Below are 21,905 nucleotides of genomic sequence, written 5' to 3' on the forward strand. Positions count from 1 at the left end.
AGAGCCGCGGCCTGGGGGTGGTTGGCCCTGCCCAACATCCCTGAGCAAGGTGGAATGCCAGGCTTTCTTCCTGTAGCAGAAGGTGCCCTGCGCCATCGCTGGGTGACTGTCCTCACCACCTGAGGTCAGTGCCCTGCCACCACCACCCCTCTCGCGGGTCACTCTCAGCTTTGGCTTCTCTTACCCAGCTGTGGCTTCCGAGGTCCCCATGCCAGTGGGCTCATCCTCAGAGAGTGGAATGGCGACAGAGAGCATCCTTTCACTTTTGTTCCCCCTACCCCTGCATCAGGCTCATGTGAGAACTGAGGCCAGGCTGTCCAAGGCTGTCTCTTCATACTTCAACAGTCCTGAGTCCCATGACCTCCCAGCAGCCCGCCTCTGGCCTTGGTTACACTCACAGGTAGAGTCCTGCCTCCTCTCCCTCGCATCCCCACCCCCTTCCCCAAAAGACTGTGTCTCTGAAGTCCTGGGCAGCCTTGCCTCCTGACCTAACTGCTGGAGACACTGGTGTTCCTAAGGAGGAGTTTCTCTGCATCTAACAGCACAGAAGCTCCTGGAGCAGGCGGTGGGGGAGGAACTGGGAAGATGAAAATGTCAGCTAGAGCCCTGGAGAAGAGGAGTTGACTTTTAGTCTCCACGTCTAATTGGGAATGAGTCTGGTTTTTATACATACACAGGTACACGCACACGACACGCACACAAAACCCTTGGGATTACAGCAGTGTTCTGACACATCTTCCAAACCTAATTCCACCTCCTGGCCTCCCTGGCTCTGTCCCTAGCCTCCCATCCTCCTGATCCCAGACACAGGTCTGGTCCTTCACAGTTGCTCGAGTCAGTGCTGGGTACGCTCCCTCTTACCCTGGGAAGCGCCCTCTCCTCCCCTTAGGTCCAGCACTCCAGCTTGTGTTCCAAGTGCTCGTCTTGTCTGAGAGGTTCCTGCCCACGAGGCCTGGAGGTGCTCTCAGTGTAGCTCCCATGGTGTGGCTCAGGTGGGGCCAGACGCAGCTGAGCTGAGCTGTGGAGCTCCGAAAAGGGGGGATTCCGGAAAGGAGGGTTTTTCAGGGCTTCCTGCGAGCCAGGTAGGGGGAATCTAGACTTCCTGGTGAACTTAGATCTGTAGCTCTGGCCAAGGGGCTGGGAGGACAGAAGTGAGAAGGATTCATGGGAGTGATGGGTGGTTGTTGGGTTGGTGGTTGAAGGGAGGTGGGGAGCCTGAGAACGGCCAGGATGTGGATGGGCTGGTGTGACACTGAGTCTGAAATAGTCAGAGTGATCCAGCTTGGGGTCTCCAGTGACTAGGAGAGTTGTCCTTTTGAATATGGTGTGGCTGTGAAGGAAGAAGCAGGAAGCGTGTTCACGTAGAAGAGCGAAGGTGGACACCAAAGTCCTGACCGTTGGCTGGGATGGAAGAATTCATGTGTGAGAGACTCCTTCGTTGGTTCATGCCCTGTGTGCCCCTGGGAGGGTGGGCCTGAGGAAGGTTAAAGACCCCAGGCTGATACCATCTGGAGAGCGGGGGGCCTGGGGGCTAGCAAGAAGGTTCCTGGCCACTGTGAACTCCGGCTCAGGAAGAGGCGCAGTGTGCAGGAACCTTAAGGACTGGGCTCAGACTGCTGTCATGTATGTGTGCCTTCTCTTGGTAGCCAGAGCCTGCTCTAGATTCCCTGGTTAAATAAAAATGAAAGTGAAGTAGAAGGGAGAGGGCAGTGCTTTCCCAGAAGGATTTCACTCTATGTCCTGCCCTTCCCAGAACCAGCTCTGGCAGAGGAGAGAACTTTACCTCCCTTTGTGACTAGGTAAGTCCCTGGTCCTCTTTGCGCGTCAGTTTCCATGCCTGTAATGAAGGGGTTAGATTGGACTAGTAACCAGTATAATGTTGATGGTAATAAGAGCTGGGGTGGGGATCCCCGGCTTTGTTTCTAGGGGCTGGAAGAGCTGTATCCTACGCCCGATGCCAGTCCTCCAGTAGTTGTCAGTTGGGACAGGTGGACAGGACAGAGTAAATAGCAGTGCCTGGCAGCCCACTGAAAAATCAGAGGTAGGGAGGGGCTGTGCAGTCCACAGGAAGAAGGCCACACGTATGCCTGGGATCTAAGCAAGCCACTCAGAAGACGTGGGAGAAGCAGTTTTCACCATCTCCTCCCCCGCCTCCCCCACAGAGGAGGAAGTTGTCACAGATATATAGATCCAGGCGCGCCAGCTCCTGACACACGCATCACGACCATGAGACAGAACTGGATTCCAGGTAGGACCTGGGGCTGTGCATGTGCGGGTGGAGGGGTGGGGTGCAGCCTGAGACCAGAGTGGAGCCATGTGGCTGGCCCTGAGCCTTACCCCCAGGTGGGCTCCCCTCAGCTGCTGTGCTGTTGCTTTCGGCCTCTGCCCGGATGCTGTGGCTCTGGCTCCAGTCCAAGGTCTCCCTGTGCTCCATTCAAAAAGGGCTAAGAGGTGGGGCTTGAGGGGTCCTTCTGCCTCTCCCGTTCCCTGGGCAGAGCCCAAGAATCTCTGCCAGACTTACATCCTGGCAGCAACTCCCTCTCTAGCCAAGATCCGAGCTAGGATGCTGAGCAATCCCCAGAGGTCAGACAGCTGCTGACCTCTGTGACTGTCCTTTCTTCAGACCCCAGCCCTCTTTGGGCCCTGCTCCTCTGTGCGCACATCGTCTCCCACCTGGCCAGAGCCACACCTGTGCCTCAGGCCACTACAGCTGCCACTGCCTCAGCTGGGATTGCAAAGGACACCTGCCCCTCCCGGCCCCCAGCACTCCCGACAGCTAAGCAGTGCCCAGCATTGGAGGTGACCTGGCCGGAAGTGGAAGTCTCACTGAGTAAGGAGCCATTCTGATGGGAGCCCAGGAGGGCACAGTGGTCAGAGGGCGGGCTGAGGGCACGGAGGCACCAAGGGTGGGGCTGGCTTCTGAGCACCTTGTCCCCCAACCTTCTGTCATGTAGCCCACCACCAACCAGGTCAGCTTGGCTGAGCACTGACTTCTCCCTCTCCCCGTCAGCATCACCAGTGTGGCGTGGCACAGGGCTCAGCTCGCAGCTCCCATGATGCTCCCTGTCAAAGGGGGCGGAGAGGATTCAGACAGAAGGAACAGTCAGTGGACTCCCAGAGCCTTGACTGCAGTGGCTGCAAGCCCAGCCTCTCCTCCCAGAGCCCACTTGCCCTCTGGCCTCCTCAGAGGAGCGGTGGCCTACTGGTGCTGTCTCCTCAGCCAGGGCTCCTAGAGTCACTGGAGCTGGGTGCTAGAAAGGGTCATTCTGAAGAAGAAAGCTCAGGAGTCAAGGACCTAGACCAAGGACCCGTCCCCAAATTCCTCTTACTCAGCCGGGGTCCCCTGGTAGATGACTGCACTTCCCCTTAACAGACTCTCCACTCCAGGTTCCTGAATCATGGCATCTGGGAAGCTGGGCAGGGTGGGCAGGCCACAGCATGGCAGAGGGGAGGGTCTGCTGTACAGACGGGTTAACAGCCACACGTGTCCCTAGATGGAACGCTGACCTTGTCCTGTACCGCCTGCAGCCGCTTCCCCCACTTCAGCATCCTTTACTGGCTGGGCAACAGCTCCTTCATTGAGCACCTCCCGGGCCGGCTGCGGGAGGGCAGCACCAGGTGAGGGGCGCGGCGGTGAGGCCGGTGGGAGGGAGGCCTCCTCCTACGGTCCTCTCATGGCGGTTCCTTCTCTTCTGCTCCAGGCGGGAGCACAGGGGCACGAGGACCCAGCTGTGGAGGGCCTTGGTGCTGGAGGAGCTCAGCCCAGCCCTGCGAGACACCAACTTCTCCTGTGTTTTCTCGGATCCTGGGCAGACTGCCCAGCGTCACCTCGTCCTGGCCCAGCTCTGGGTGAGGAACCCGAGGGAGGGACTCCAGGGACGGGAGGAGCTCTGCTCTGGCATGGAGAGGAAAGGGTGGGCTCTGTCCACAGCAGCCTCCAGCTAATGCCCACCAATTCCCCGAGCCTGAGGCGGAAACTAAAAGGAACAGGATTCAGGCAGGGGAGGCATGGCCTGGAGGAAAGTGACAAGGGATGTCACTCCCACCTTGGCCCTGATCCTTGTTTGCTTCATTCCCCCAGGCTGGGCTGAAGAAAAGCGTGCCCCCCGACACAAGAAGCCCCATCCTCCAGCAAGTCCCCTCAGCCTCACCATCCTGATAATGAACCCCAAGCTCCAAAGCCTGGTTGAAATGCCACCTCTTCATTGAGGTATACACGCTCTCAGCCCAGGCCACATTCTGCATCGACTTGTATTTGTTTCCTTTAATGGACTGTCCCAGGGAAGGTATGCGGGGAGAGGCTGCTTCTGACCCATAGCTGTATCTCTGTCACCCCAGCAAGACCTACGACGGGTGCTCATAAATGATCTTCAGTGGTGGCGTTCTGATGTGTGCCCAGTCATTTATCCTTTAGGCCATCATTCTACTCACAGAACGTGGCCTGAGGAGGGAGTATGGGAAGAGGAGAGAGAATGCCACTCAGAAGGTAAAGACAAAACCAGATTCAGGGGACGCAGGCCCTCAGAAGACAAGAGGCCGGCCCATAATGTTCCTCAGGAGCAGAGGCCAGAAATGGAGGAGTGTGGGAAGATCCTGTGGCCTGAGAAAGGCCAGGAGAAGGGATTTGAGAGAAGGTATGTGGGCCTGGAGTCTCCACAGGGACAAAGGTACGCTGCTCTAATACGCCCACGTTTCCCTGCTCTTCCCACACAGATCAAGGCATCTCAGCATTCAAGGGAGAAAAATAGACTTTATTTACAAGTAATTAATAACATTTAGAAAAGATCCATCCCTGGCCCTTAAAAACCTTCCCATCACTCCAAATCCCACCCCAGTGAAATCTGGGGAAGGAAGGCGATGAGCTGCCACTGAAGGCTGCCCCCCCCCCCCCCCGAGGCACAGGGCCCATTTCTCCTGGAAAAGAGCATCCTTTGGGCAACTGTGCCCTTGGGTGGATGGGAGCACCTGGGGGGTGGGGCGCTCCCACTAGGTCAATGCCCAGTCCTGGACTTCAAAAGCAAGGGCCCTTGCTCGGCCCAGCCACCGGGAGAAGCAGGGACCAGGGCCTGCTCCTCCAATGGTCCCTTCTAGATCCAGAGGCTGAGAGGAGGACTGACTGGGCCCAAGGACCCAGCCACTCAAAGCCAGCCCCAAATCTGGTTGTGATGGTGATGGAGAAGTGACTGCTCTAAGAAAACATCAGGAGGCGAGGCAGGGAGAGGGCCCAGACTATCCAGGCTCCGGGCCAACTCTTGAGGACACACCTGTTCACCTGGCGAAGGTCCGGGTACCAGGCTGGGGTGTGGGCAGGCGTCACTGTCTATAGGGGTTTGGCCACTGTTGGCCTGGGAGCTGAGAGAAGGCACTGAAAGGGACAGAAAAAGAAGGACCAGGCGAGGGCAGCATCAAGGACACAGGTGGGGCCACTCACTGGTACCGGCTCTTTAGTGCTTTGCCTGGAAGAGAGAGAGACAGTCACTCAGTGGAGGAGACTCGGGTGCCAGGCTGCACCAGTGGGCTGGGGAAACCCCCCCGCCCCCCAACACCCAGACTAGGGTCCCCTCCTTGGTGTGGCCCTGGACCCATCTACCTTCAGGTTACCAGTGGCTGGCTGTGCCTGAGCAGCTCTGGGTGCTCTCTGGAGAAATGGAGTCGTGTCCTCTCCTCGGTAAGGAGCCAGGCCAGGAGCACCTGCTCTCAGCCCCCACCCTCCAGCGGCCTACCTCAGCCCTGCCTGGAAGCAGCCCCCGGGGTGGCTGGCGGGAGGTGCCCATGCTCCTACCAGGTTCCTAAGAGCCGAACCCTCTCCCTTCCCTGTCAGTGCCTCCACCTTGCCCTTGGCCCGAGGGGTGGCAGTGGCGGCAGCGATGGCAGCGGCAGTGGCGGCACTGGCTGTGGTGGTGGCGATGCGAGGAGAGCGGCGGGTCCCACTGTGGGGGTTGGGGGAGGCCTTGGATGGGGCTTTCTTCGAGGCTGCCCTCCGCAGAAGGCTATTCCCGAGCTTCTTGGGTGTGTTGAGGATGCTGAAGGCCATCGACTGGCGGCGGTCAGCCTGTAGGGAGGGGCTGTCAAACTGGGGGCGCCACTGGCCTCCCAGGCCAACCTGCTGCTCCAGGGCTCTGCCAGCAAGGCCCCTCCAGGGTCTCCCTTCAGCCCCTGACTAACCTGTTTAACAACAGCTGGAGCTGCTTTCTTCTGGGCCTCGGTAGTGCTCTGTCTGCGCCCTTCATGTCGGTCCCGGGGAGTCATGGGGCGTGGGAAACAGGTGGTGGCTTTCTTAGACTATGGGGAAGAGGACAGTTAAGCTGACAGCTCAAGAGGACAAGTGGACCGTGTCCAACCAGCACCCGTCCCCCTTCTGAGCCGGGAGCCTCCCCGCTAATCAACTTTGCGAACGTGGTGGCTGCTGGAAAAGACATGGGAGCCGACGTCACCCACCTCGGGGGTGCCAGGGCCCTGATGGGGCTCTGAGGAGACCCGTTTGCGCTGCTGCCGGGTGGTGATGCCAGCACCCTCAGCTATCTGGGTTGGCTGCATGCTGGCTCGGCGCAGGGTCTCCCGGGGGTCACCGGTTTTTATCTCCTCATCTGTGATGGTCGGCAGGCTCAGGGAAGGCTGCGTGGGGTAGAAGAAGTGTTCGGTGGAGCCAAGCTGTTTGGAGACGGAGCAGGACCGCCCCAGAACTCTCTTCACTGGCCTACCAGGTGGAGCAGCTAAAGCCTTCCTATCGCAAAAAGCTCCCCGCCTACGCCCTGCACGATGGCCGCAAAGAGCAGTCCCAAGAGATCTCTCCAAGCTCCTGCCCACCCACAGGACCTTCACCCCTGAGCTCCCTCCCTGCCAACTATTTGACTGGAAGCAGGTCACCCTCCTCGGCAGGCCAGGGCACTGGGGTGGGATGACAAGGGAGGAAGAGGTGAGCCGGCACAGGCAGGTCCATGGCAGGGGACCCCAAAGCTCACCCTGGACTCCAGGGGGTAGCAGGTCTTTAAGTGCGGGGGGCACACTCGATTGCGCTGCTGCAACTCTGCAATGCGGTTCCAGTCATCCAGCTGCTCAGGCTCATCCTGGCAAGTGCCCATGTAGAAGCTGTTCCTGCCTGTGGAGGGCGAGGAAATTGGAGCAAGTGGGGCTGGAAGGCCAGGAGGAGAGAGTGGAGGTAGCATCCCACCAGCCTTTGCTGCCACCACTCCCGTCCACCTAGCCCTTGGACTTCAAGCCTAGCACCCCAGAGTCCTGCTCTGCTCTGTGCTGCAGATACAGGCTCGGGGCTCACAGACCATCTCTACCCTGGGGACTGGCTCACTGCTTCCTCCCTGGGGTCATATGCAGAGGCTGTGACACCAAGAGAAACTAATGGAGGGCCAGGAATCAACACCCAGCATGGTCCCTGAAGGCAAGAGCCTCCGAAAAGAATCTGAGGGTAGCTCCGAGGCCAGTCTGGCCTCTCTGGCAGCCCCTTCCCACCTGAGAAGGGGCCTGGAGGACTCCTGACAGCAGCTGGGCAGCACTCGTGTGCTGGGAATCCCAGGCCCGTCGTGTGTGTGTTTCTGGTTTACAGCCTGGCTGAGAATGACATCAGTGTTATTGCCCAGCACAGCCCCTTGATGAACAACAGGCAAGGCCCTCAGACTGCAGGGAGCAGAGGCAGGTGAGGTGCTGGGCGGCGGCCAGGAAGCCAGCCTTGGGTTTTTAAAAGCTTGTCCCTTCCCTGTGCCAGGATCTGCTTCCAGTCTAATCTTTGGGTGTGTTGAGTCCCCACAGTCCCCTCACCTGGAGGGGCCCCACTGGACACCCCAGCCTGGGAGCGGCGAGCAGAGCTGCGAGTGGTGGGCCGGTAGCCAGGCAGGCTTAGCAGAGCTGAGTTGCCGTCATCGGGAGAGCCCAGGCGAGCTAGAGACTGGGTGGAGGAGGCAGCTCTCGGGCCGGCCTGGGAAGCAGGGGCAGACTGTGTGCTATAGAAGGAGGAGTTGGCGCTGTCTGGCTCCTCCACATCTAGCTTCTGGAAGAGAGGATGCACCTGTTGTAGTAGGGATGGGGGCCCTGACACCCCATCAAGAAGCCTCCCATTCCCCTTCCCAAAGCGCCTCAGACCCCACGGCTGCACGTGTCCACGCTGCTTTGCATAGGGTCCTTAGCTGCACTTCTGCAAGAAATGGGCCTTGTGGCCAGAATCCCACACAAGGTGCTGAGGCTGTCAAGACTCTTTTCTGTCCATTTTTCCATTGAGTCTATTAACAGTGCTTTGAGGGAGGGAAGGCAGAATGCACCAGACCATTTTAGAAGTGAGGTGCAGAAGTGAGGTGCAAAGGAATGAAGTGACTGACCCAAAGGGCACAAAGCAAGGAAGCAGCAGAGCTGGGGCTGGAACCCACGTCTCCTGAGCTTGTCGGGCTCATCCCACAGTGTCCTTCTGCCCAAGCGTGCCAGGGCCCTGACCATCTTTTAGAACTTCTCCAGCTTCTCCCCAGCAGAAGTGCCCCCCCTCCTCTCCTCCCCAACCTCCTAGTGCTATGGAAACAAGGACCAGAGCCCCCAGCCAGGCAGGCAGCCCACTGGGCAACCACAACGCATCTCGGCTACCCAAGGGTGTACCCAGGGGTGTGCGGGGAGGCACGGGCTGGACTGCAACTTCTCCACGTTGTCTCCCTTGAGCCTACACGGGGTCACTACTGTACACGGAGAGGACGGCAGCCTTAGAGTCAGTGGACAGGCAGCCGAGTCCAGCCCTGCCCCTTTCTACAAGAGGCCTAAGCAAGTCACCGCCCTTAAGCTTTCCCATCTGTGGGTATGGACTGGTCAGCCCTGCCTGCTTCTTGAGGCTGTTCTGAGGACCCGACGGAAAGATGCCCTTGAGAGGAAGCAAGCATTGCTACCCTGCAGCCCCACTCGCAGCAGCCTGACCTTGGTCATGGTGATGTTGATGATTTGCGTGGTGCGCCGACGAGAGGAGCGGGTCTTCCGGCCTGAGTCCAGGAAGACATCCCCCAAGGAGTCCAGGCTGCTCTCCAGGGGGGGCTGACCCCGAGCGGGGATGGGGGTGAAGTAGAGACTCTCCAGGGATTCTACCTTGGGGGGCAGACGCTGGGAGATGGGCGAGGCTGGCTCTCCAGGGATGCTGGTGCCATCTGGCTGGGTACGAGGCAACTTGCTGTGGAGAAAACATCTGCTGAGGTGCCATTCCTGGGGCTACAAGGCATTTTGTCCATCCCTTTGCTCCAAAGCAACCAGGTCCTACATTTGTTATTACAAGAAGACCAGGTCAAGCACCCCACCCTCTCTGATTTCTCAGAGGTATCAAGGAGAGTCCTTGACCTTGGCCTTCCATCCATTCTCCATCCCTGGTGAGCCTATCCACTCCATGGCTCTCTGAACTCAATACTGGCAATTCCCAAACCCTGCTCCCCAGACCCATAATATCCACAGCCCCAGACCTCCCCCGTGGATTCCACAACGAACGTGTCCCAAACCAAGTCCATTGTCCGTTCCTCCTCCTGTATCTCCTATTTCAGCAAATAGGAGCTGGGAGGGGCAGCCTCCACCCAAGCCCCCAGCCACGAACACAGGCACAATCCTACCTCTTCCCTCTCCTGCCAAACCCAATCCTCGAGTCTCCTGATAGCTCTCCTAACCACACCATACTCCACTCTCACGCCCCTCCCTGCCTGCCTCGTCCCCTCTCACCTACACTTACAACAGCCTCTGAGAGACACAGAGTGGGGACAAGCAAGGACTCGAGCCAGGCTGCCCAGGTTCAAGCCTAGCCATGCCATTGTGGCACCTTGGGCAAGTGACCGCCCCTCTGCCCCAGTTTCATCTGTGAAAGGAGATAATCATAGACTCTTCCTCAGAGTTGTTAAGGGATAAATGAATTAATATTTTTCAGGTGTTTATAACAGTGTCTGACACACCTAAGTGTTTAACATTTATAAAAACACATTTATTGTTTTTATTAAAGTCTCAGTTTTGCCCTATCAGGATAGGCTTTCTAAGATGCAAACCTGACCATGTGCTCCTCAACACACGTGCTCACTCCCCACTCAGTGGGGAGTCCAGCTGGTCCTCGGGGACTTGGGCCCGAGCCCTTCCAACTTCATGTTCCAGCCCATCCAGGCTCTTTCTCGGCCTCTGCTCTCACCACTCTCCTCCGTCCATCAGACACACCCCTACGGCTTCTTTCAAGACTCAGAGCAGGAGTGACAGCCTCCATGAAGCCTTTTCTGACCACTCATTTTTATTTACTCCCACTGTGCTATATACAAACATCTGGCCTAATACCTCTAATACTTTCTTTATTCTTCTCTAAGAATAAGCTTCCAGAGGGCAAAGGGTTCACGTCTTATTTATCTCACAGCCCCAGTGCCCAGGATACAGCCTGACAGAACAGTGGGCGCTCAATGGACAACAGACAGACGGAGGAAGGGTGCCTCCTGACCTGGTGATAGTGAGTGGGGTCCCCTCCTCACAGCTCAGATCCAGGCTGTCAATGCTCAAGTCCAGCTGAGGCTTAGCCTGGGGCTCCCGGCTCTTTAAGGCGTCAGTCGCCACCTGGAACTTGCCCAGGTCCCGAAGCTGCTGGTCAGCATGGGCAACCTGGGAAGGAGAGGGCCGAGGGAGAGTGAAGGGAGGCTTAAGCAGGGGTGGCTGAGGAGAGGAGAGCACGGGGCCCAGCATGACAGAGGTGAGGGCGTCAGTGCAGCCAGAGCCCTACCTGTGCCTCCAGGCTGCACACCTGGGCGGTGAGGTGACGGCAGGTCTGCTCGGCCTCCCTGGTCTTCAGCCCAGCCTGCTGCAGCTCCCGGCCCAGCCGATCCGCTTCAGCCCGCAGCTCCTTGTTCTCTGTCTGCAGCTGCTCCAGGCCCCGCAGCTGCTCCTGCAGCTCTTGGTTCTGCTGCTTCTTGGCATCATAATGAGTCTTGGCCTTCTCCATCTGGGTGGGCAGAAGGGCAGGTGGGTGAGTGGGGCTGGAGTGGGGTGGGCCAGGTGGGCAGGACCAGGCTCCTCACCTGCAGCTTGTAGTGCTCAGCCGCCTGCTCCTTCTGGCTCAGCTGGGCCTGCAGCTCGTTCAGCTGGGCCTGGAGGCGCTGGGCCTCTTGCTGGCTCTCACCTCCCTGGGCCTGGAAAGCACGAGAAAGGCTGATCAGGGCTGCTGGTCTGTTTGCTCCACCCGAATCCATAGCCTCCTGGGCTCCATGGATGTTTTCAGACTCCTGCCTATCCTCTCAGGACACACAAAAAGACCTTTTACCCCCTCCCAACTCCAGCCTACCAAAACCACACACCCCTCGAAGTGCACCTTCTCTAGGAGCTTTTCCTATCCAGCTAATGCCATTTCTGGAAGAGTTCTGGCAGCCTGCGTTTGCCTTCTGAGACCAGGCACAAACCATCTCACTCTCTCTCCATGAGTACAGTCTCCCCGAGGAGGAAGGGCACGGATCCCCAGGGAACACCAGGGTGCAGAGCATGGAGCTGGGCACACAGCATGTGTGCTGAGGACACATGAATTCATTTCTCCTCAAAACCACTCTGGGAACTAACTATCTCCACTTCAGAGATGAAGAAACTGAGCTCAGAGCTTGAAAGCAAATTGACCAGGATCACAGTAACTAAACAGCAGAGTTAAGACTTGAACCTTGGTCCACCTGACTCCAAAGCCTGTGTGGGTTCATTTATGATGCCGGCACTGCCTCCTATCCAGACCATAGACTCCTTGGGAGCAGGGCCTGTGGCAGATTCTCTGTCCACCTACAACACCAGCAAATACTACGTCTGTAGCAGGCACTGGACAGGGCCATCCAGCCTTACCTCTCCACATCTCCCAGCACCAGGAAGGCCCCTAAGAAGAGTGTAATAAGCATCTGTTTATCACGTAATTGTGACATGGTGTGGAGTACATGGCAGTGAGCTGGGGAAACAAAGCTCTGACCTCCCACCAACTCCTGTGACCCTCCCAGGGCCACTGGTGCCAAACTCCTTTGCCCCTAACTAAAAGCTGTGAAGCCTAGAGCTGCAAAAAAGCAAATATTAAACCAAAGAAGGTGACATCGCTGAAAGCATTAAGAATATTAAATTGCATTGTAATATTAAACGTTACTGACGCTCCTCCCTGAGATTTAGCAGTGCAACCCAACTGAACTTTCTGCAATGATGGAAATGTTCTGATTTGCCCTGTCCAGTATGGCAGCCACTAGCCACACACAGCTACTGAGCAGCGGAATTGTGGCTAGTGCAACTGAGAAACTGAATTTTAAATTTAATTTCAATTTAAATAACCACACATGGCTAGTGGCTACTGTAGCAGACAGTGAAGGTCTTCGGGTTGGGAGCCACTCTGGTCCTCCCTCGAGAGCTCCCAGAGGCACAGGCAGGGCTCCTGAGGCTGCCAGGCTCCAGGGTGCCCCAACCCAGGGGCTTAGCACCTTGCCTCCCCGCTCGACCTGAGGCCAGCAGAGGGCAGGCCCATCCCCAAGCTGTCCCACCTTCAGCTTCTGCTGCTGCACCTTGCTGGCTTGGTCATGGTCAGCTAGCTTCTTACTCAGTTCTTCCACCTGGGGCAGGGAGGGAAAAGCAGAAGACAAGACTCAGGAGGCCTTCCCCTAATGTCCAGACAAATTACGGGGTTCTCCCCACACCAGTCCCCAGTGTTCCTGGAAGAAGAAACTCAGGTCCTTTCTCTGGCCTCTAATTAGGGAACGGCCTGCTGCCCAGGCTGGTCAGCAGGACGTGAGTGATGTGACCCAACTCAAGTGCTGCCAGAGCCACCTGCCTGTGCTCGCCTCCAACCTCTGCCTGCAGAGACAGAGACAGCAGAGCCGATTGAGGAGCTGACACCTCACCATGCCCTACTGCCGCTGCCGTTCCCAGGCCCAACCTTCTCGGGCGGGACAGGACCAGGGGACCCAGTCTACCACTCCAGCAGACGTACTCAATGAAAACCCATCCCCGCTCCTCCCAGAAACGGCCAGAGCAAAATCCAGATGCTCAGACCTCTTCCCAATATCCACAAGCCGTTAGGGTTGGCGCTAGCGGTGTGGCTGCTGTGATTAGCACTGGGGGTCAGGCTGCTGGAATAGGAGAGCAGGGGCGGCACACGTACTCCAAGCCCACCCCACTCCCACAGAGAGGAAGAGCGAAGGGAGGGAGGGGACGAGAGGGAGCATAACAGCTACAAACACTCCTGGCTCTCCCAGGCATTCCAGGAGCTCCAGCGTGATCAGCAAAGGCGAGAGGCAAGGGCTCCATTGCTAACTGTTTGCTATTCGGTTTGACCTTCCCCATCATCTCAGGCTCCTCGGAGGAGGTGACGGGAGGAGAGAAGGGCCAACTCAGCAGGCCTGAGGCGACAGGGTAGGAGGAGTGGTGGAAAGGGTGCTCCCACTAAATACCAGTTCGATAGCTTTGACGTCTAGGGCAGCACAGAGATCCTTGTGAGGGCGAGGCAGCCAGACCTCACCTCCTCTGTCTTGTGGAAGCCCCTCCTGCTCCTCTCAATCTTGGCCTTCCTGCTCCCAGACATCTCTATTTCATGCTCGGGGTTAAAACCCCAGAAGGTGATGGGCAGGCGTCCTGAGCTCACAACCCCCCTAATCTGTGGGGATCTCCTGCACATCATCTTTCTGGTTTCTGTGGGAAAGAAGAGGCCTGTGTTAAACAAGGCCTGTGGGCATCCTGCGAGTCCCCACAGTTGAGCACCCAAACTCGGAGCAGGACTTGGAGGTTTGGGAATCCCAAGAGCAGTCTGTCACTGGATCTGGTATGGGAAAGATGAAGCCCACCCTACCCCTCATCCCTGACAAGCGATGAAAGCACAGAAAAGTGGAGAGGCCGACCTGGGATGCATGTGGATGAGGCCTGAGAGAGACCCTAGCACACCGCACTCTGGGGCGGCCTGGGCCTGGGTTCCACGGCTTGACCCTGCCCCCTTCACAAACAGTTCACAACAGGAGCCAGCGGAGGCAAGCTGCAGCCGGGGTCATGCACCGAGACCAGTCACCGCTTAAGGAGCCAGCATTTAGCGAGGACCTCAGGCATTACCTGCTTAGTTTGCTCTCTCTGAAATAACTCTAGCTGCTCCACCTGTGCATGGGAAGGAGCAATGGAGACAGCGTGAGATAGGGGCCAAAGAGGCACCGGCCCTGGTGCCAGGCTGACCTCACCGAGGCTCGAATCTTCCTCCCATGGAACTAGACGTCTAAAAATTTTTGTAAATGCTAGCTTGGCTCATTCTAGTTGCCGGTGGTTCTCGGGGCCTCCACTGCCAAGTGCGCCTCCTCACGACTGTGTGCCTCAATGGGCTGATGGCCTTTGCAGCCTGACTCTCCAGGGACAGAGGCTTCAGAGAAGAAGAGGCTATTGGTATTTTCTGTAGACCAACGGGGGGCAACAGACTTGTACTCTACCAGCCACCTCTCTTCCTCTGCCACCCAGTGAGTGTTGGGAGACAAGACACTCTAATCAGTGGGAGCCGGAGGCCCAGGAGTGCAGAGGGACAATGTCCCCCTCTCGCAAGTCTGCTCTCTGGGGGCGTGCTTGAGCTGGGTGCCTCACCTGGGCAGTGAGTTTCTGCCTCTCCTCCTGGAAACGCTGCCTCTCCTCCAGGACCTTGACCTTGGCACCCTCGTACTTGGCAGTCATCACCTCCAGCTCCCGGGCAGTACTCTGTGCTTCCCGCTGCATCTCGGCCAGACGGGTCTCAGCCTCAGCACGCACAGCTGCCAGCTCTTGGCCGTACTTCTCCCGGGCCTGGTCCAGCTCCACTTCCAGAAACTGCCGGCCGAGGTTGGCCCGCTCGCCCAGCCCCCGGTTCTCCTCCGCCAGCAGGCCATGAGCCTTCTTCAGCATGCTCAGCTGCTCTGCGTAGCTGGCCTTCTCTGCCCGCAGCTGCTGGGCTGCTCGCTCCTGCTCCGCCACCTTCTGCCGCAGGGGCACCAGCTCCCCGAGCTCGCGCTGGGCCCGCAGCAGCTCCGCCCGCAGCCCACCAGCTGCCTGCTTGCTCTGCTCCAGCTCCTCTCGATGGCGTTTCTCAGTGGCTGCCTGCTCAGCCTGCAGCTGCTGGCACAGGTGCTTAGCGGGCAGCAGCTCGCTCACCAGGGCCTGCGTGCTAGTGTGCTCAAGCTGCAGGGAAGAGAGGGCCTGCTCCTTCTGGAAGAACTTCTCCTGCCAGGCCTTCAACTCTTGGCCCAGCTCTTCTGCTCGCTCTGCCTGCGAGGCCAGCTCCTGCCTCAGGCTCTCGGAAGCCACCCGCTGTTTCTCCGCCTCCTCCCGGAGGGTCTGGACCTCCTCCCGCAGAGCAGAACTGCGTTCTGCAGCCCTGGCGCTGCTGCTGGCCGTCTCTGCCTGGAGCAGACGCAGCCTCTCTTCCACCTTCTGGCTCTTCTCTGACTCGGCAATAACCAGCCGCTTCAACTCCTTGCTCTCGCCTTCCTTCTCCAGCACCTGGCGGTTCAGGATGGACACCTCCTCCTCCAAGCTGCTGATGAGGCTGTTTTTCCTCTCAGCCTCCTGCTGACTCCGGGCCACCTGTGCCTTCCACCCATCCTCAGCCTTGCTGTGCTCTTGGACCTTGGTGCGGAGGGTGGCCAGCTCCCTCTGGGCTGAGGCTAAGGTGTCCTGACCGCTCCCCAGCTCCTGGGCCTTCTGCTCTAACTGGCCCCGCAAAGTCTCCAGAGCACCGGCCCGCTCCGCGTGGGAGGCGCGCTCAGCCTCGAGGCTGCGCTCCAGGCTGGAGGCCTTCTCCTGGTACTCGCGGACCTGCTGCTCCAGCCTGCTCACCTCTGCCCGCAGAGCCTCCAGCTCCGGGCCTTTTTGCTCTGTCTTTCCAGTAGCCTCAGACTGGGCTCCCGACCCGGAAGCGTCTTCTCGGCTGGCCATCCCTAGAGACTGTGGGCACTCCTCCTCTTTCTTGGCCAGCTGTTCCTTCAGTCGCTCCATGGTTTGCTGAAGCTCCTTCAGCTCTGCCCCCTGGGCTGCCTCCTGCCCACGAAGCTTGGCCAGCTCCTGATCCTTCCCCTCCTTTTCCATCAGGGCGTGGGCCAGTGCCTCCTGCAAGGCGGCAAACTCCACACGCTGCTCATTGAGGGCATTCTGCAGCCGCATCTCAAGCTCTGCCTTGGCGGCCTTCTCCAGGGCAAGGTCGGCTTGGGCCCGGCCCCGCTCCTGGGTCAGCCGTGCCACCTCCCTCTCCTGCTGCCCACGCTCCTCCTGCTGCTGCCCCTGGCTCTCCATCAGCGCGGCCCGCAGCCTCTCCAGCTCACTGCCCATTTGCTCTGCCTCACGCTCCATGGCCTGCAGTGCAGCCTGCGTGCTGCAGAACGGGCGTCCCTGATGCTCTTTCAGCCACTCCGACTCTCTGTCTCCTGCCCTGGGCGGCTCCTTGAGTAGCTCCTGGGAGGCCGTCTCCTGCTGCTCACCCGCCTTGCGCACCAAGGCCTCCAGGCGGGCCACCTCCTTGCTGGTAGCAGCCATCTTCTCCTGCAGAGCAGATAGGTCGTCTGCGAGCTTCTGGGCCCTGACCTCCTTCTCCTGGACCTGCTGCAGGGCCCTGGCCAGGCTGGCGTGAAGCTGAGCAAGCTCACTCTGCTGCCGGCCGATCTGGAGCTCACTGTGGGCCTCTATCCCTGCCACCTTCTCCTTTGCCTCCTGCAGCTCCTGGCGGGCCTTCTCGCATTCCTCCTTCAGGGTCATCAGCTGTTCCTGGAATATGGCGCCATACTGCGCCTCCTCTTGCTGGCTGTCCTCGTACCGCTCACGCCAGGTGGCCACCTCCTTGGCAAGCTGCTCACACTCACTCTCGGCCTCGCGCTGGGAGGCTATGGCCTCGGCCAGCTCCTGCCGCAGGGCTTCTGTCTTGGCCTGATGGGCCTCCCCGAGCTGCTGTAATCGGGCCTCCAGCCCCCTGCGCCCAGCCTTCTCTTCTTCCAGCTCCTTCTGTTCCTGCCTGTGCTGCTCCACCAGGCTCCGGGTCTCTGCCTCCAGCCTGGAGATGCATCGCTGCTGCTCTGCCAGGATGTCTGCAGCCCTGCGCTTCTCCTCTTCCAGGCTGCCCTTGGTGACCTTCAAGGACTCCTCAAGGGCCCGGACCTGCTCCTGGAGCTGGGCCTTCTCCTGGGCCACTGTTTCTCTCTCGGTTGCTTTTTGCTGCTCAGACCTCAGCTGGGCCTTCAGCTCTGCCACCTGGGCCTGCACCTCACACCGCTCCTGGTGAGCTGCCTCAACATGGGCATGGAGTTCCTCCACCTTCTGGCTCAGCTCTGCCTTCTCCCGCCGGGCCTGTGTCACCGAGGTCTGGGCACTGTCCCGGGCTTCACTAGCAGCCTGAAGCTGCTGTTGCAGGACCTCCAGCTTGGCGGCCTTCTCCTTCTCCAACACCTCCAGCTGCTGGAGGGCTACATCCCTCTCCCGTAAAGAGGCCTCCCGCTCCTCAGCCGCAGTGGCCAGTTGCTGGGTGTAGTCTCGCCGGGTGGCCTTCTGCTCCTTGGCGGCCTCTTCCAACTGCTGTTCCTTCTGCTTCAGGCTGCTGCTCAGCTGCTCCACCTGCTGGCGGAGGCTCTGGGAGGCCTGTTCTTGCTGCTGGAGGGTCTGCGCGAGCTGCGCCTGCTCTGTTTGGGCCTGCTGCTTTAGGCCAGCCAGTTCTTGATCCCGCTGCTGGACGGTGGCATTGAGGGTGGCGAGCTCGGAGGTCATCGTGGCCACCTGGGCAGACAGCCGGGCCCCCTGAGCCTGAGAGGCCTGCTCCAGCTCTTCCTTGGCCTGGCCAAGGTGGGACAGGGAGCCCTGCAGCTCGGCAATCAGGCTGGCCAACTGCTGCTTTTCTTCTTCAAAGTGGCTCCGCTCGGCAAGCAGCTTGGCTTCCCGCTGGCCAAGCTCAGTCTCCAGCACCTCCACTCTGGCTTGGAGCTGGGTGTTGTCTGCACCGAGAGTGGCTGCCTCTTGCTTGAGAGTTTCCAGCTGGTGAGATAAAGAGACAAACGGGGCTCAGCACGACTCCTCGGTCCCCCTGGCCCCTCTGGGGACTGAGGACCGCCAGGAACCTGAACATGGCGAACATGGGTCTGCAGCAATCCCAGCACACAGGTCTCACCCCTGCCCCTGAGATCCTACCTGCAAGACGTCACCCAGCACCTCGCCCTTCTCCCGGGGTGGGTTCTCCCGCAGCTGGGCCAAATGTTCTTCCAGCTGTGAAAGTTTTCCCTGAAGGATTTCATTCTTCTCTTCAAGGCATTTCTGAGAGTAAACAAGAGCCCCATGTTTACAGAAGTGGAACAGGCACCGGATTACCACACAAACCCTTTTGAACATCAACAAAACATAAGACCTTATTACCTTATTACCAACATCTCCTTTTGCCCTGACCTAGGGGAAAACTTGCAGAAACCAAGGACCTGGGACCATGAGAGACCTGACTTTCTAGCCCTAGTACCAGGGCTCAGTTAAGTCAAGTGACCTGCTCATTTCTTCTCCAAGGCTGCTGAGTTTACTCCAGATTTCCTCACTGTATGCCCTTCCTCAGTCATGTCTTGGCTCTCAGATAATCCAAAAACCCACCAGCTTAAAAATATCCCAACAGTCTTAGCATCAACAGCAGCAGCATCCCCTGGTCCCCTGCCCCACTTTACGCCGCTGTTCACTAAGTACCTACAATGGGCCAGGCACTGTGCTGGGTACCTCTCTGAATTTCTAACCTACCCAACAGATCTGGGAGGTAGCTACTACCATCCCTTTTTTTTTTTTCTGAAGCTCAGAAGTTAAGTGCCTTGCCCCCGGGCTACATGGTTATTAATAAGTGGCAGAGCTGGATTCTTAGTAGCAATAAAAGTAACAGCAACTAATTCACTGAGAGCTCACTTAGCACCAGACAATGTGCGTTCAGTGCTCTATATGCATTATCTTACAACGGATGATGAGGCAGCTACCCATTCTTTTTCCCATTTTAGGAAAAGGATGCCTAGAAAGAAGTCAAGTAACTTGTCCAAGAGCCACACCTTGTAAACAGCAGAGACAGGATTCATAGGTGTACTGGCCTGAAGCCCATTACAGCACACAATTAAGCCTTGAAAAGTAGTCAGCATAATTCCCAAAGGCCCCAAAGAATAGAGCGGTAAACAGAATTCAGCTTTGAGTGTGTGGTCAAGACTGTGGCCCTGACTTCCCGAAGCAGAGGGTTACCTTGTCCTGCAGGGCTGTGCCGAGCTCCTTCTCCAGATGGGTCTGCTTCTCCACCCACTCCCGAGTGGCCTGGCTGTGCTCTTCTGTCAGTTCATTGAGGGCCCCCTGTAGTTGCTGCAGGTGACTGGCAAACTCCCGCAGCTGAGACAGACAAGAGGGAACGCCCATCACCCAGGGTCAAAACTGCCACCACCACTGCTATCTGTCCCCTGAGCCCAGGCCCTGGACGGCTCCCATTATCCTTCCAACCTTCCTCAAACCAATCGCAACTATTCACGTCTCTGACTCAGGACTACAAATCAAAACTTAGGGCCACCAGCCGGTCCCTGGCAGCAGCCAATTACAAGAATGAGGACATTCTCCTCAACCCTCTTTGGGGGAATTTTCCAGACCAATTCAAGCCAAGGGGCTTCCAGGTGGGGGCCAGAAACCTCAACACTCACCTTAAAGGAAAGGTCCCCATTCTCTTCAGAAAGCTGGTTAATTTTGCGATCCATCTGGCTCTTCTCTGTCTTCAGGTCCTGGCACTGCCTCAGAGTTTCGTGGAGCCGTATGGTGAGGCTGCAAGGGAGGGGAGCAGTGAGGAAAGAGCATATCTCCCCTGCCCCGGGTGTGGGAAGGACGGTAGGGAGCACTGTACCTCTCATTCTTGCCACGGAGCTCCTCAAGCTCCCTGGGCTCCAGTGGACTGGCCGCCTGCTTCTCGTTCAGCAGAGCCAGGCGGTCGATGCGCTGCTGCATCATGGCTATCTGCGCATCTGCCCCAGAGGAGGGGAGAAAAGAGGAGAGTTAGCACAGGACTAAGGGCAGGAGGGGGAGGAAGGAGGCGGCGTCCAATCCCAGGGAAAGGAAGGAGGGTGGCAAGGACAGAACCAGCTTCCAGGAGGTCAGCCTGACAGGCCCAGGGCTGAGCTCTAAGCTCCCGGGCCAGCAGAGGGGACAACATGGAAGACAGAGGGGCCACGCCTCAGACAAGCCCAGCACTTCCCTGGATGATAATCCCAAATGCTGCCCGTTAACACACATCTGCCAGCGGCCAGCCACCTACCCTTCTCTGTGAGGAGCTTGCGGTTCTCAGCCAACTCCAGCTCCAGCTCGTCTCGATTATTTCTCTCATCTGCAAGCTGCTTCTTCAGCCGCCTCATCTGGAATTGTGGGGTCTGCAGAATGTCACCCATGGGGGAGGCTGGAGAACCTGAGAGGAAGCTGAGGAAGGAGATGGTCCAGATGCCATGGTCAGAAACCAACGTGAGGGCTAAAGCTACCGACCACAGGCAGGGCTGGGAGAGCCGGGCCCTATGGTTGTGAGCACCGGCTGCGGGGCCCAAACACCTGGGTTCCGTCTGCAGTGCTACCTCGTGCCTTATGACATGACCCTGAGAAAGCTTTTCTTCTCCTTCCTCCAAGCCTTAATTTCTCTATGCCCTCCCCCACCTCCACCGCTGCAAAAGGGGAGTGCATTCCCTTTGCCTCTACAGAGCTGCACTAGGAGAACGGACTTTAGCAGTCTCCAGGGAAGCAAGAAATTCCATAAACAGAGAACAGCCTTTGAGAGGCCTTCTGCCAAGGACAGATCCCAACCAATTCCCCCATTAGTACTGGGGCAGGGGAGGGCATCCCAGATCTACAAGATACTCCAAGCACTCTTGATGACGTAAGGGGCTGGTCAACAGCTTAGCCTCTAGGATGCAGGGATCTGAGGACTGGATGTTGAGGCCCCATCCCGGGAGAAGAGGCCCAGCACATACTTGTTCCCACTGGAAGAGGCGACTTTCTGTAGCTCTAGGAAGCGAACCTCCCTCTTGGCCTGGTGGCTGGGTGGGGAGAGCTCTTCAGAGATGGTGCTGGAACAGGGGGAAGGGACAGGAGCTAGAGGAGAAGGAGCAAACAAGCCACAGAGAGGTTAGTAAGAGGGTGGACAGATTTGCATCTTTATGCAATTTGAGAACTTGCCTTAGTGGGAGTGAATCCAGACACTTATAGGTAAGCTGCAGAGGGAGGCGCTTGGGCAGAACTTGAAGCCTGGTGTCTGGGTTATCCAGAGGTCAGTGCCCTAAGCCAAATCAAGCAAGGGGCTTCCGTTTCCACAGATCACCAGCACTCAAAGAGCGCAGTGGAGTGATTGTGTCCCCCGTGCTCAGAGACTGGACCAAGTGCTCACGCTTTTCCCTCAAGCCAACCCTGAGCAGATCTCCTCTCAGCCCAATAACCTCTCGAGTCAGAGCCCCCAGCCTGCTTGCTAAAGCCCTCCATTCTGAAATCGTGCACTGCCAGCATGACTTCTTTCTCAAAATCTCCTCTTCCCTTGGTTCCCATGGTGACCTTCGCATGGCCCTCCTACTTCTAACACTGGGTCTCTGTCTCCCTCACCTGCTCCTCCCTCTCCCACCTGCCCTCCAAGCCCCAGAGCTCTGATGGGGCCCGTGTGCTCTGCCCACGGTGCCCAAGGCTTCAATGGCCATCCATACACAGACTTGCAAGCCCACAGCCTGGCCCGGAGCCCTCTCCTGCATTCTAGACTCACATCTGCAACATCTCCACCTGAAGGGCTCACGAGGAACCTGAACACAAGGAACATCAAATTCAGTGGCTGGATGAACGTGCCTAGACCCACACCTTACACCCTGTTGTCGTTAGATGGCTCTTCCAAACAGGCAGCACTCTCACTCTTTCTGATGTACTTCCAGCAAGACACTTGGGAGATTCGATACCTCCCTGTTCTAGCACTTATTCCTTATCAT

At 58.0% G+C, this 21,905-nt stretch overlaps 2 protein-coding genes across 7 annotated transcripts in view; one reads left to right on the forward strand and one right to left on the reverse strand.

Annotated features, from left to right (window-relative positions):
* The first annotated feature begins 65 nt into the window (after positions 1–65).
* Positions 66–4,384, forward strand: IL18BP (interleukin 18 binding protein). The gene is given in 6 exon segments (XM_082340420.1): positions 66–2,248; positions 2,624–2,830; positions 3,495–3,618; positions 3,702–3,849; positions 4,082–4,090; positions 4,092–4,384. Coding segments are annotated over 6 exon segments (609 nt in total). The 5' UTR covers positions 66–2,226; the 3' UTR covers positions 4,191–4,384.
* Positions 4,385–4,730: 346 nt separating this feature from the next.
* The window catches only part of NUMA1 (nuclear mitotic apparatus protein 1), a 74,542-nt gene continuing 57,367 nt past the window's right edge, over positions 4,731–21,905 (reverse strand). For 5 of the 6 annotated variants that reach the window (XM_082340286.1, XM_082340283.1, XM_082340285.1 and 2 more), the window contains 19 exons: positions 20,913–21,033; positions 20,213–20,370; positions 19,805–19,922; positions 19,608–19,725; positions 19,165–19,305; positions 18,100–18,222; positions 14,548–17,946; positions 14,035–14,076; positions 12,480–12,548; positions 11,007–11,117; positions 10,712–10,930; positions 10,436–10,593; positions 8,905–9,151; positions 7,774–8,002; positions 6,963–7,099; positions 6,439–6,615; positions 6,166–6,282; positions 5,831–6,052; positions 4,731–5,456 (listed from right to left, as the gene is read on the reverse strand). In XM_082340286.1, coding sequence (XP_082196412.1) covers positions 5,445–5,456; positions 5,831–6,052; positions 6,166–6,282; positions 6,439–6,615; positions 6,963–7,099; positions 7,774–8,002; positions 8,905–9,151; positions 10,436–10,593; positions 10,712–10,930; positions 11,007–11,117; positions 12,480–12,548; positions 14,035–14,076; positions 14,548–17,946; positions 18,100–18,222; positions 19,165–19,305; positions 19,608–19,725; positions 19,805–19,922; positions 20,213–20,370; positions 20,913–21,033 — 5,918 coding nt within the window. In that variant the 3' untranslated portion in view covers positions 4,731–5,444. The remainder of the gene's footprint in view (positions 5,457–5,830; positions 6,053–6,165; positions 6,283–6,438; positions 6,616–6,962; positions 7,100–7,773; positions 8,003–8,904; positions 9,152–10,435; positions 10,594–10,711; positions 10,931–11,006; positions 11,118–12,479; positions 12,549–14,034; positions 14,077–14,547; positions 17,947–18,099; positions 18,223–19,164; positions 19,306–19,607; positions 19,726–19,804; positions 19,923–20,212; positions 20,371–20,912; positions 21,034–21,905) is intronic. The other variant, XM_082340287.1, reaches the window with a different exon arrangement.

The sequence above is a fragment of the Balaenoptera borealis genome, assembly GCF_965194805.1.
Source record: "Balaenoptera borealis genome assembly, chromosome: 11".
Lineage (NCBI taxonomy): Eukaryota > Metazoa > Chordata > Mammalia > Artiodactyla > Balaenopteridae > Balaenoptera > Balaenoptera borealis.